We start from the raw sequence: 13,381 nt of genomic DNA on the forward strand, positions 1-13,381 counted from the left end.
TGTTTGTTTTAGTCTGATCTGGAAATCAGAAACGGTAGCCTGCAACAATTAAGTGGGTGATTGTGTCTCCTCCTTAAGATGCGTCTCTTGAGCTCATGTTTCAGACTAAAGACCTCGCGATAACGACAGGCCTGTGCAGAGTTCCTGAAGGTAATAGTGGGGAATTATTGCAATTATCACTTTCATGTCTAAAATGGAGTGACGTTCGCACAACGACCTGATGCTAACATTTGAACGGGAGCCTGAGTGCAGAGACTACCTTTCATGTAGCAATGCATGACAATCCCCTCAGAGCAGTCGCACCCTCCATTAATGTGAGAATTCATTTAAGAACAGGGAATACATATCGAATCGTTTCTCTTAGTCCCGCTCTTATTTTGAAGTTTGCCCTCCCTTTGTCAGTCTTTTGCAGAGTTGGCATCAGTGCTTAGGATTCCGAATGTACTTGGGTCATTTTTTCAAAACTTTTCACCAAACTTTATTTTGCAGCGTTGCAGTTTACAGTACATATTAAATCATCCTTCTCAGGAATCAGTGACTTGCTGGATCTTCATGGAAGGTGTTTTTAAAAAAAAAAAATCTTTTTAATTCTCTCCGGCCGTCTGTCAGCTCATCAGTCCCGCTATTGAAATTATTCAACAGCCGTTTCCCGTCTGAGATCACTGCAGGTTGACTTGTGTTTTGGAAAATGTGTTTGCCCAATGTGCATTGAGCTGGCATCAGGGTCCTGAGTTAGACAAGTGAGGAAATACCAGAATATCTCTCTGCATGACTGTAACTGTTTTTCAGATTTTATCCTACAGGTACGACGTGCTGAGAGAGACCCTCTTTATTTCTCTGTTTAAATGCTATCAATTCCAGTATTCCGGCATTGCAGTGTATTATGCCACCCCAGTCTTACCCTAATAATAAATGCTAGATGAATAGTGTTTGAAACACTCGGGCGTCACTGCGTGGAGATACTAAACGACGTGCCGAGCCCATCAGTGTCGTGTTGGTCCAGAGACTGTCGCGTCCTCTTGTTTCTGTGCTGTATTGCTCACATCTGAACAGTGCACTTGTCTGTTCCCAAGGTCCCAGCCACAGACAGGAATGCCCTGAACTCTCTGTGGGGCAAGCTGGCCTCCGAGATCCTGATGCAGAACTGGGAGGCAGCCATGGAGGACCTCACCCGCCTGAGAGAGACTATCGATAACAACGTAAATGCCCCACTTCTCAGAATTTGATACGGCTTTTAGATTCCCTTACATAGACTCTCATATTGACATTTCACTCTGAGTACAGCTCTGCGCTGGCATTTTATTCCTAACCAACAAGCGCTCATCTGACTACTTAAGAACTTGGATTAGAGTATGAACTGGTTGTCTGTATTTGATTGATTGCACTTATAGAGGCAATTTTTTGTCATTATACGTATGAGACAACTTTTTTCTTTTTTTGCAACTTTCCAAACAGATGTATAATTTTCCATCTCTTCTGGTCTCTCTTTCTTTTATCATTTTTTCCCCCTTTTCTCCGCTGCTCTTTGTCTCTGTCCGTTCCAGTCGGTCACCTCCCCTCTCCAGTCTCTCCAGCAGAGGACATGGCTCATCCACTGGTCCCTCTTTGTCTTCTTCAACCACCCCAAGGGCAGAGACAATATCATCGAGCTCTTTCTCTATCAGCCACAGTAAGTCACATTTTATATGGTGTTATTGATATTTATATAGATGTTTGTAAATTTCTGGCTTTATTCTTTAGCATGCACACTTATTTAAAAAGAAGCCGCTGTAATTGTAACATTCAGATCCACATAGCACAGATAGAAGCACATGTCATGCTTCAGCTGTAATGCAGCCTCCTGCTGAAGCTCGAGCCGCACTCAGTAAAATAAGAAAGATGTTATGGGAGCAGCACAGTTGCTCTTTTGCTCTCGAAAATGGAGACAAAAATGCTTGCAGACCTTTTCAGGTTAAACTGGCCAAATGAGCGCAACAATGAGTCTGCACATTGAGCACAGGCGAGCGGTAATTAGCGCGGACGGAAGGCTGGCTATGCTGGTACTGCTAACGTTAGCCACACACTGTCTTTTCTTAACTGTGAACTAGTTTAAATGTATAATACCTGACTGAGAAAGTGGTTGCCAAGTAACGTCCGCCAATCTCTTGATGTGAACATCAAGAGATTGGCGGGATTGTTTACGAGATTGTTTACAGGTTTGGAAATAATGATGTCGTGGTTTGTTAAACGTAACCCAAACTTGAAGCAGTTCATTTTTTATTTTTCCTTTGATAGAATCCTTATTTCTCCATGTGCATTGTTCCCTGTAAACAAACCGGGCTTCCATTGTGTTTCAAATGGTAACGTAGCTCTAAGATAAATATGACTTGAGAAGAATTTGGTGAATGGTCAGTCGCTCTTTAACATGGCTTGATTTAGACACTAATCCTTTGCTTGAATAACACGGTTTTTTTGGATGGTGGGCTTCTTCATGAACCCTGCTGATATTTCTTATGTGGTTTGAGAAGTGTGTGTTTTTTTGTGTGGTCTCTTTACTCTCCAAGCGTAGAAGGAGGCCATGTGTACGGCACATCAGAAACTTTATACTCTGCGTTCAAATTTGCGCACCGCCTGTTTCGATGCCTTCGCTCCCTCCCCCTGTTCTGATTGCAGGCTTGTATAATCGCACAGACGACTGAGCGTCACATACAGCATGATAGGCAACCACAACACAGCGCGCTCAAACGCCTGCGTCCCCGAGCTTGACTTGGTTTTTTAATTTTATTGCCGATGATTAAGGCGGCCTGCCCAATAATTACTCATGAAAAGCTCACCCAGCCGTCTGTGTGGACAAACTGAGGTAGTTTTGTGTGCTTTGCAGTTTCACAGTCTAGAAACCTCATGTTTTCCCCACTGAGGCTTGGCTCCTGGTTCCCATCTCTCTTGACCAGTACTTCCTTTGGCTGAAGTTGTTGACCAGTGGCTGGCCTTCAGCTCCACATTTGACCTCCCTTACCCCTGCAGTCAGCAGATGTTGATCCAAGGACTTGTTTGTGTGTTATTGACAGGACTGCACTGACATCAGGAGGAACACTGCTCAGTAATTAAAGCTCTTTCACATTGCCAGTTAAAGGTGGAACTTTTTCTCCGATTACACTTCTCCATCAAAGTAAATGTCAGAGAGGTGTAGTGGTGGGACACAGTTGTTTGTCTGTCGCGGAGCCGAAGCGGCAAATGGTAATACGAGGGAGCAGACAGAGTTAAACAGCTGTGTGTGTCTGTGTGTGTGTTGCTCCTGCTGTGTTTACATGTTGAACCGTACATGCCTGAGCACAGCGTAAATCACACTCTGACCCTTAGTTTACACCCTAGCAGGGTTCAATGTAAAAGTACAAAGGCGTAGTGAAGCTTCATAATGACACTGACTCACGGTGTAAAAAGGGTTAAAAGGCAGGGTTGGTCATTTTCTCTAGATATACTTTTTCATTGTTGTGTCTTTAGGTCCTGACAGAAAGTAATAATTCCTGTGCTCTGAAAGAGGAACAAAAACAATCTGTCAGTTGTAAGCTTGTAAACTATGACCAGTGTCTGCCATGAGGTACCAATCGGATGAACCAATCATGCCTCCCTGCTCCTTCTCTACTCCACACTCAAAGCGAGTCACACTGCGAGTTTGTCGTTGGCTATTGTTAGCAGTAAAATAGTCACATTTGTTTGACAAGTGTTATTATGATAACGCTTAGTGTTTACTTACCACTGAATGAGACGATGACGTTTCTACACAAATTCAAGCGATGAGCTGAGGTCCACTTCTCGACCAATGGTGATCGTGAATGTACATGAGGGGCGTGGCTTTTAAGGGAGCGCAGAGAGGTGGGGGTGGGTGTAGATGGAGCACTGAGAGAATGCTACTTTAAAAATCATGCTAGGTTTCAAAAGCTAATAACCGTGCCTTTAAGTGCGGAACGGATACAGAACAGGATCATACTAAAATGATGCATCCAACGCCAGGTGATTTGAAAAAACTCCAAAAAAGGATGAACACCCCCCCCCCCCCCCCCCCCCCCCTCCCCCCAAGATAAGGTACAGTGACTCACTGCACCCCCCGAGGAGTGAGTAGGTGTAAGTAAATCAGGAACACAGCACAGACGGTTGCGGTCTTCCACAGGACTCAAACAACTACAAAGGGAGGGAGGGAGGGAGCGAGGGAGCGAGCTCTCCTAAAAGCCCACTTCTGTTTTTAGACTCGACATCAGTACTACCACAGGTCTCCTGTCCCTTTAATTGTTTCAACTAATTAAACTGAAGTCAGCGCTCTCTGATGTGTTCCTGTGTTCTTCACTAACAGCCGACCTGAAGGGGCCCACTCAGCTTCCTCTTTTCAGTTTTAATTTGGTCAACTTTGGGTTGAGTGGAGGGCGAAGTTCAGAGGTACTTAAAAACCAATAAGACGTTTTTTTTTTTTTTGCGACAGGCAATACCAAGTGATTACCATCTTGATAAGACAAGTTGTCTGTTCCCTGTGCATGTGTGTGTGCAGCCTTCACAGGTTTTTATTATACAGAACACTGTCTCCAGAGTTGGTGTGGGATTAGATCAGCCTGTAACAGCGTCCTGTCTCTCGTGATCAGGCCTGAGCTAGTTGACCTGTGGTTCAAACATCAGTCCCTGTTGGATTGGGTTTCAGCTACTGGGCAGGTCCCTGCTCACTGATCTATATCTTTTTTTTTTTTTGCCTGGGTTTCCTTTTCCTCCTCCCTCTCACAGGAGACTAATGAAAGAGTCGGCTTAAGGCTGGGACCCACATCCAGAAGTGAAGGTCCTGTTAGGACATCTATCTGTTCCGTCTGCAAAGGCTCTTTCACTGTCTTAAATGCCAGCAGCCCAACATGCAGTCAAAATGTTAGATTGTGTGTCCTCTTAAAGATCGTGTCTTTGCTTACATAGCTCTGATTACTTCCCCCCCCCCCCCCCCCCTCTCTCATTCCAGATACCTCAATGCCATCCAGACTATGTGCCCGCACATCTTGCGTTACCTAACCACAGCGGTCATCACAAACAAGGACGTCCGTAAGCGTCGGCAGGTTCTGAAGGATTTGGTGAAGGTCATACAGCAGGTACCAGACGATTTATTTCCCCCGAGTGTTGACAGAGTCTACACAGTTACGAGCACTTTGCTTTTAGGCCACACGAGGTTGAAACGATGAGTAACCGATCAGGTAACCCCATCGCATTGCTGACACTTCTTTGAAGGTAGGATTCGAAGTCTACAGCAATTACAGCAGCGACTCCAGAGAGCCATCGAGCATAGTGTTAGGTCAGCTCAGGACTCTGTTCACAGATCACAATGCGTTTGCTCTCAAGTCCCTCTAAGTAAATTTGATTTTTTTTTTAGATTTTTTTTTTAGATCATATCTCAGCAGGTAGATATTTTGACTACTTAGTCATACAATTACCGTAAATTCCGTACTATTGAGCGCACCTGGATATAAGCCGCAGCGGCTAAAAATAAGTAAATAAATGTATTTGTACATATATAAGCCGCACTTGATTATAAGCCGCAGGTGTCCACGCTATAACAAGAGCTATTTACACAGACGTAGGCTACCGGTAACATCCGCAAATACTGTAGCGTCCGTACGGACGTTAAAGGACGACGAGAGCGTTCAAATAATAACTTAATAACCCGATCACTGTCGGCCGTGACCACGCCGTTTACAGCGGAGAGCAACACATAACTTGCCGTAACAATCCAACTCTCTCCCCCAGCGTTCTCTCATACAGCCACTCAACACGTTCTCGCTGGTGCATTCACTGACTCTCCACATAATCGGAATTATGAACACATTATCAACTACTGACTTTACAACATGAACCGTTACAATACGAAGCCTAGCCGACGGTGTCTGTAACACGGCTGATGAAAAAGATGACCGTAATACATTTCACAAGAAAAAGTCCATCCATTCACTGCCTCAGAATGACTTCATTACTCACTTCCTCAGTCTCTGTTGTCGCTGTCAGTGTCATCTTAACGTGCAGCAGCTCTGTTAGCTTCTTTGACAGCCAGGTCGATCGCCTTTAACTTGAAAGCTGCATCATATGTATTTCTCCGTGTGTTTTCCATCATGAGGGTGCGTGCATGAAGCGCAAAATGACTGATATTAAGATCCGACGTGACGAAGTCAAATGTTTTTGCGGCAGAAGCTCATTGTCCCCCATAAAAAATCCATGCATTAGCCGCACCGGAGTAGAAGCCGCAGTGCTCGAAGTGTGAGAAAAAAGTAGCGGCTTATAGTCCGGAATTTACGGTAATCATAGTGGGACTTAATATTTCACGTCTGTGTGTTTTAACTGGATTAGGAAAAAACACAATTCATGATATTTCTGTTTTTCTGTCTGCTGTTTGTTTCATTTCAACATTATTGCTAAACACTTTAGTCATTAAAAACTAAAGCTACAGCATTATTGATACAATAAGAACTGAGTGTGTTTTAACATTCGCATCTCTCCCTTTCATTTCTTAGGAATCTTACACCTACAAAGATCCGATTACGGAGTTCGTCGAGTGTCTGTACGTGAACTTTGACTTCGACAGTGCTCAGAAGAAGCTCAGAGAGTGCGAGTCGGTGAGTCCTTTTCCTGCCTCTGTCGGCTTTGTTCCTCTTTCCTCTCCGTAACAACACAACGTTTTTAAAGCACCTCTAGTTCCAACTCCAGTAAAGTAAGTCATTATGTGATCGCTGGTCATGCTGTGTTTGTATCTGCTGGACTGCATGGCTAAGTCTTTATAGTCCTCGTCCTCTATCATTTAGTGAGATACAGGGATGTCTTCGGACACTGTTAGACTCTTATTAGATTTCAGGCCTGTAATTGACCCATCAGTCTACAAGTTAACAGTTAAAGCTTCATGAGCCAGAAGCTCCACAGAGGCATGAATACATTCGTTTGAAGAAGAAAGATTTGTCACTGCTCCACCAATTAGAGCATTTATTTCCATTTCGGTTTAATATTGGCAACATGTAACGCTTGTCCTTGATGTGACGGTGGATTATGAGCAGTAAAGGTCCTCTTTGTATGCTGATAAATCCTAACCCTAAATAAACACTTCAGTCGGAGGACATCTACTTCATGATTTGTAGAAAATAGGATCAGGACGCTCTTACACTTGGCAACACGTGCTGTGCACACTTTATCTCCAAAGTCCAGTTTGTTTGACTAGTGTGAGGGCTCCGGTCCATACTCGAGGGACACTTCCTCCTTGGCTCCGGTACGCTTGAAAATCATGCACCAGCACGGGTACAAAACATGGACCCTGGAGTATTCAGTCTGTATCTGACCAAAATGACTCTAAATAAGTCAGCGAAGCAGCTGTAAACTAAACACGCTTTATAATTACATCAAGCCATGCATGTGTTGTGCTACAGTGGGGACGAGGAGGGGAAGCATCGGGCTTAAACACGGGATGGGTCAGATGGTCTAGTGCGAGTGCGTCCTAAGAAACAAACACTTGCAGGACAGCGGTTTAGCAAAGAGAGGCATCGAAGAGGGATGATGCAATTCTTTGCTGACAGGTGGTTAAACTATACTAAACATGTAAGACTTTCATAGTGTAGTTTTTGCTCCCTCGAGGCAGAAGGGCCATAATGGGGGATGACTGTATACTATCGGCTAATTTCTTATCCATTCTAGACAGTAAAACGGCACCAAAGCATCTACAGCAGGATGAGAAGCTGAGCCCTTCACTCCTCTGAAAGGAGGACTGTAACAGAACATGATTTGTTGTCCATAATATTTCACAATAATGCAGTGCAACTGTCTTCGTTCAGCGACTTTCAGCGTTTGGACTTGATACAGAGTTCATGTATAACTTAATAGTGAACAATGTGTCAACACACACACGTCAGTGAAGAGGTTTAAGAGACAGCAGGTGTTCTGGCCGCTGTCTCCCTCCATGTATATTTTGTAGTTTTTTTTTTTGGTGCACACAGTGAGCTGGTTTTTCCCAGATGACTCGATGAATTCAACCTATAAAAGAATATGAGGGAAATCTCGGTCTTATTTGGCTTTCAATGTTAAACCTTCAAAATGGAAAACATCTGGTCCCGTCAAATGGCTCTTTCCCAAGAGAATTGTTTATAAATCATGTCAACAGCTATGTGATGATTCCTTTTTTTTTTCTTTCTTTTTTTTAGCAATCTATTTTTAAGCTAATAAAAGTCATCTGCAACTTACCAAATCACAATTTAAGAACTAAGACTGTTAAAACCAAGCTGGGTTTTCCTTCTTATTTCTTACTAAAACCTTGGCACGGTCAGAACACAACTCAAAGCATGGTCCAAGAGAAAAGGAGTTTTTTTTTTTTTTTTTTTTTTCCCTGTGCAAAAGCCTCCAGGGGCCATATCCAACTGATGACATGTACTATCAACAATATTAGAGCTTGTATCCTGTTACAGCTAAGACATGGCACACGCCCCCGATCACTGACCTTGTTAAACACTTGCATGCACTTTTTTAGGAGCTCTCCTGGTTGGTCCTGACCTTGCCTCATGGGGTTCTCTTTACAGAGACTCTACTGTGGTTGAAACAGATGCTCAATCTCAACTACCTCTCAGGTCAGAGCCCAAGCTATTCCAGGTGCTTTTAGTACCGGCCTACCTGTCAGTCTTATCAGAGCATGTCCAGTAGGCACAAAAGCCCTCTATTGACCTGCGCCAGTTCACTAGCTGTACTAACACAGTGGGTGGTTCCAGGGAAGAAAAAAAAAAAAGTTTCACCCCACCTTTAATGCATTACCTGTTATGGTCTGCAAACATTTTCCCCAAATGGTCTTGTTTGAAGTCAGTAATGCATTTTTGTTCATTGCACAAAAAAACCCCTCTGTGCATGCCTTCAGAAAGCACATTTATTTCTGAGGTAAGCGGGTGTCTCACAGACGGCGGCGAGATGGAGGTAAATGGATACCCCGTTGGGATGGGCTCTTGTCTTGATGAGCATTTGTATTGCATCAATTTTGAGCCACTGAGAAGAGTGGCAGCCATCTTTTTACTGATTGCTGCAATAGCAAGATATGGGTATTGTTTTCAGCTCTCCTGTCCTCAAATCTCTGTACCCCCTCACAACAGTTGGGGCCAAGTGCTTTCAAATGAGGGGTAGTTTAGTTGAAATTGTCCTGTTCATACGGTTCTAGATTTTTTATTTTTTTTCCCCACTCCACCCAAATCTTGAATCATTGTCAGATGTTGGATGCTTGCATGTCAAAGAATAACAGTATAGGCGTACCTATAGTCAGGCGCTCAGATAAAGCGGCGCATAAAAGGAGCGTCGAAGCCCCTTTCAGGATCGGTTTAAGCTTCGTGGTCTTGAATCCCAGATGACAGTCATTAGGGTTGTTAACTGTTCAAAGTTTTTCAGCCTCAGATAAGCGTTGTCTTAGTTGAACTGTGCGTTGCGCCTGATAGTGCCATGTAGTTGGGATTTATTGGAGCGGCAACTGGAGCGGCGTTCTAAGCTTAAGCAAACAGTTGGTCAGTCAAAGAGAACTTTTGAAGATCGAGGCGTGCGATGTGAAATCGCACTCAATGGAGAGTTGGAATGCAGCAAGTAGTGAGAAATGGGAGCGTTTCACACAGTGGTACCTCTGGGGCCATGGCTGGGTCACGAACATTAACAGTAGATGAATTGGCCATATGCAGTGGTGTCAGAGAGTCCAAGCGAGGCTGTATTTCTTCGTGTAACAAGCCACAGGTGATACTGTGCATGGACGGTTGAAAAGACTTCCTCTCATCTGTGAGTTTATTTGGACTGGCGATGCTACAACCGTTGGATGACTGTAGCTGAGAAATTTGGCGATCCTGCACAGCGGAGTTGACACTGAAGCACCCGACCAGATGACTGGTGATAAGTCACAGACGCCGTGGTCGTCTCTGTGGCTGGATCTGTTCCTACTGTACCGTCTCATGTGGCGGCTTCAGGGATTGGACGATTTCTGCTTGATTTGAAGCACCTTGCAGGGCCTTGAATTACTTCAACTGATACCTCTTTCATAAAACTCTCATCTTTAAAAGGTTTTCATTCAATGTGTGATCCTTCCTTACTCTGACTAAACGAGTACGACACTGGGAAATAACTGCATTGAACAGATTGTTTTCAACCGTTTCAAAACGTACAGCTCCAAATTGACCACTTCTCTGTGTATTTCTCCTGGAATAGTTCAGCTTTCTTGTCCTAACTAGTGTATGTGTTTGAACTGTTTTTATTTAAACCTGAAACCTTTGTAAGAAATACTTTGAATTTGAACCAACTGCATAAATGGATAGATAGAATGTTGGCACGTTATCTAGTTTTGATATTTCTTGCATATTATTTTACACAAGGGACACTGAAGGCACCGGGGGGGACAGGTAGGCGGAGCACAAACAGTTCTCACCAGACCAGCATTCATGTTAGGACCAGCACTCTGAAATAAACACTGGAAATGGTTTGTTTAGTTCTCATTTTTTATTTATCAAATCATAACAATAAACCATCAAGTCAACAGCAGTTACGACTGGATTATCATGACTGCATCTGTATAAAACTTCATCCCTGCCTGCGTGTTAATGGCAATCGTTTGAAAGGAGGAACAAAATCTGCAAAATTGCCATCGCAAATATATTGGGCGGGGGGGACAGCATGTCGATGCAGCGATAATTTAAAGCAACACAGCGCTGTAATATATCAGGTAATTATTAAGAGGAACTGATTACACTTCAAACGGCCGTATAAGTGTTCAAAAGGAGCTGCTGTGGCTCAGTGGTCGAGTCCGTTTGTTGATTTCAACTGCTGCTCCTCCAGTCACAAGTGTCCTTGGAGTCAGTGGGTGAACGTGACGTGTAGTGTCAGAGCGCTTTGATTAGTCAGAAAACAGGAAAAGCACCATAGAAGTTCATTCACCATTTAAATTAAAAAAAAAAAAAAAAAAAGAGGCATGATTGTGGGTTTTAAGCTGCAGTGAATAAATACATTTGTCCTGCACTTGATCTCTTTAGGTAATTCTTCCTTGCAAGATTTCAGTTGTGGCAGAATGTTTCTTGTGTTATTGGTGTCACTGGTCTGTATCATGTATGGAATCATACGCTGTGTTCGCCCGACTAATACGACATGCTTCTGTCTCTCAGGTCCTTGTGAACGACTTCTTCCTGGTTGCTTGCCTTGAGGATTTCATTGAGAACGCTCGCCTCTTCATCTTTGAGACCTTCTGCAGGATCCACCAGTGCATTAGCATCAAGTGAGTCATCAGCCCAACCAGACACGCTGCAACCTTTCTCCCAAGGTGTTCATATGTGGGGACTTCACTGCTCCATGCATGTCCTCATCATGCTGCACGGCACAATCTCAGACAGCCATCCCCCGAGGACCGACAGGAAGTCAGAACACTTTTGTCAGCAGCCTGTCGACAGGAAGTAAAGAACATGGCTTTAGTGATAAGTGGAATTTTCCTCACAGATAATTGTTTATTGCCGCCCCCCCTCCACACAAAGAAACGCTGACCCCCCCCAAACATCTCAAGGATTAAGTGGTGTGACTTTTAACTGCTTCCAGGTCTCCGCAGTTTACTCTGCTCACTAAACTTTTAAGACCACCTGTCCAAGGCCAAATCAGGCAGCGTTTTCTCCCAGGAAGAGGTCAGGGTTTGGACAGCCTGCCACACTTCCAACTGCTGTATCATGCAGGAACCTTTCAGGGCCTTTCCTCCGGGCCAAAAGGAGTTCAGAGGGTTCTGTAGGTCTTTATTGACTCCTACTTTAAAACCCAGTGAAGCTGCATTCAAATAAAACTTGACTTTGGCTGCTTCCCAAAAACCAAGAAATTTAGTCAAAGCTAATTATAGTGGAGAGAAGAAAATAAGGATTATAGTAATTGTCTCTAATTAAGAGAGATTATAGGAATTGGCTGCCTTTTTTTTCCGTCTATTTAGAAGAGTGACAAAGATGGAGAAAAAGCACTCATCAATATCAGCCCTTCATCCTCATCTCTGTAGCCGTGACTTTTCACGTTGAGCCGATGAAAAGTAACGCAGGAGTTATTCTTTATCCACTTCGTTGTTAATGCACAGCGCGTTCCCTCCCGCTTTCAGGACGCCGTCTTCAAGGTACGTTTGCCCGTTCGGCTGAACATTTGAGGGAAGCTCTAGCATTTGAAACACAGTCCACGAGCGCGTGATGCTGTATGGAAAGAGGGAATGAATTACTTTTGTTGACACAAAAATGATTGCATGGACTGTTCAATAGAGGCGTGGAGGTCTGTAGTCAAGGTTGAACCTTGGAACATGATCAGGCCCTGTCGAAATCTCCTGTTGCAGATTGTCTGGAATTGATTAGGAGTCCTGGTTCTTTTTGGCAGACTGACTGCAATTGGATCCATTTACTTGTTAAAGACCACAAAGGTTAGTGGTCACACAGAAAGAGGAAGTCGAACGGTGATTTTTTTTTTTTTTTTCTACTCCTCACCTTTTTTTTTTCCGTCGCCGAGCTCTCTGATGCAGACGCAGCATATCGGGGAGGGGGGGAGGAGGTGGGGGAGTTTCTGGGATTTCCATGTTTATTTTCGTCAGCGTGGTGACGAAGGACAGAACATGTCTATTTTTGAACGACACCCAAATTCCAAGTCATTAGTCCTCTACCCGAAGCCCTCCGCGCCCAAGCGTGGACCCAAATGAATTTGATGGCTGTTTTTAATGAGGACATTTTTACAGCTGTTGGCCACGATGGTTTCACAGATATTTAGCTCGGCGTTTGCCCGCAGCTCGGGGACACAAAAGTCGAGCAGAAGTTGGCGTAATTGAGTTATTTTATGCAATAAAGCCTTATGTAAAACGTACTGTAGGCAGTGAGACTGAGATTCAGCCTGCACTTGTAATTGAACACACACATCTTTTGGTCTAGACTTTTCAGTGTCCTGAGTGTGTTTCCAATTGAGCGTTGTTTTCCGTGTTTGATTCGAAAGCTTTATTTCCTTTGTCCTTGCATGCACGTCTCAGTCGAGGGGCCCCGCTTTGACCTCAAACACACACTCGTCCTTTGACGTTTCGAGTAAACGCTTCAGACACACGATGATTCGGCCAGTTTTTTTTTGTTTTTTTCTTCTCTCCCTCATCACAAGGTACTATTTGTACACAACAGCTCCCTGGTAGTTGGAAAGAGCGTCCTGTGTATTTGGATGTAACACTGAAGATCTTTCCACCTCACAATTGAGTCATTAAAAAATACCACACGATCATTTCGGTTTCCCCGAAAATCAATTTTACCCCGAGCCGAACGCGAGGGTTGCTCCAAATGGCTCGGAGTCCCGAATGCTATCATATGTTAGTGTTTAACAATGCATTCACTTCAGAAGGGGGGGGTCTACTTTTGAGAAGGAA

At 43.9% G+C, this 13,381-nt stretch overlaps 1 protein-coding gene across 1 annotated transcript in view; it reads left to right on the plus strand.

The window, feature by feature from the left end:
* eif3ea (eukaryotic translation initiation factor 3, subunit E, a) overlaps positions 1-13,381 on the plus strand; it is a 29,102-nt gene that overhangs the window by 9,314 nt on the left and 6,407 nt on the right. Inside the window, exons 6-10 of the mRNA XM_079345113.1 lie at positions 1,074-1,199; positions 1,545-1,669; positions 4,970-5,096; positions 6,507-6,608; positions 11,139-11,248. Of these exons, the coding sequence (XP_079201239.1) occupies positions 1,074-1,199; positions 1,545-1,669; positions 4,970-5,096; positions 6,507-6,608; positions 11,139-11,248 (590 nt within the window). The remainder of the gene's footprint in view (positions 1-1,073; positions 1,200-1,544; positions 1,670-4,969; positions 5,097-6,506; positions 6,609-11,138; positions 11,249-13,381) is intronic.

This window comes from Symphodus melops (genome assembly GCF_947650265.1).
Source record: "Symphodus melops genome assembly, chromosome: 5".
Classification (NCBI taxonomy): domain Eukaryota; kingdom Metazoa; phylum Chordata; class Actinopteri; order Labriformes; family Labridae; genus Symphodus; species Symphodus melops.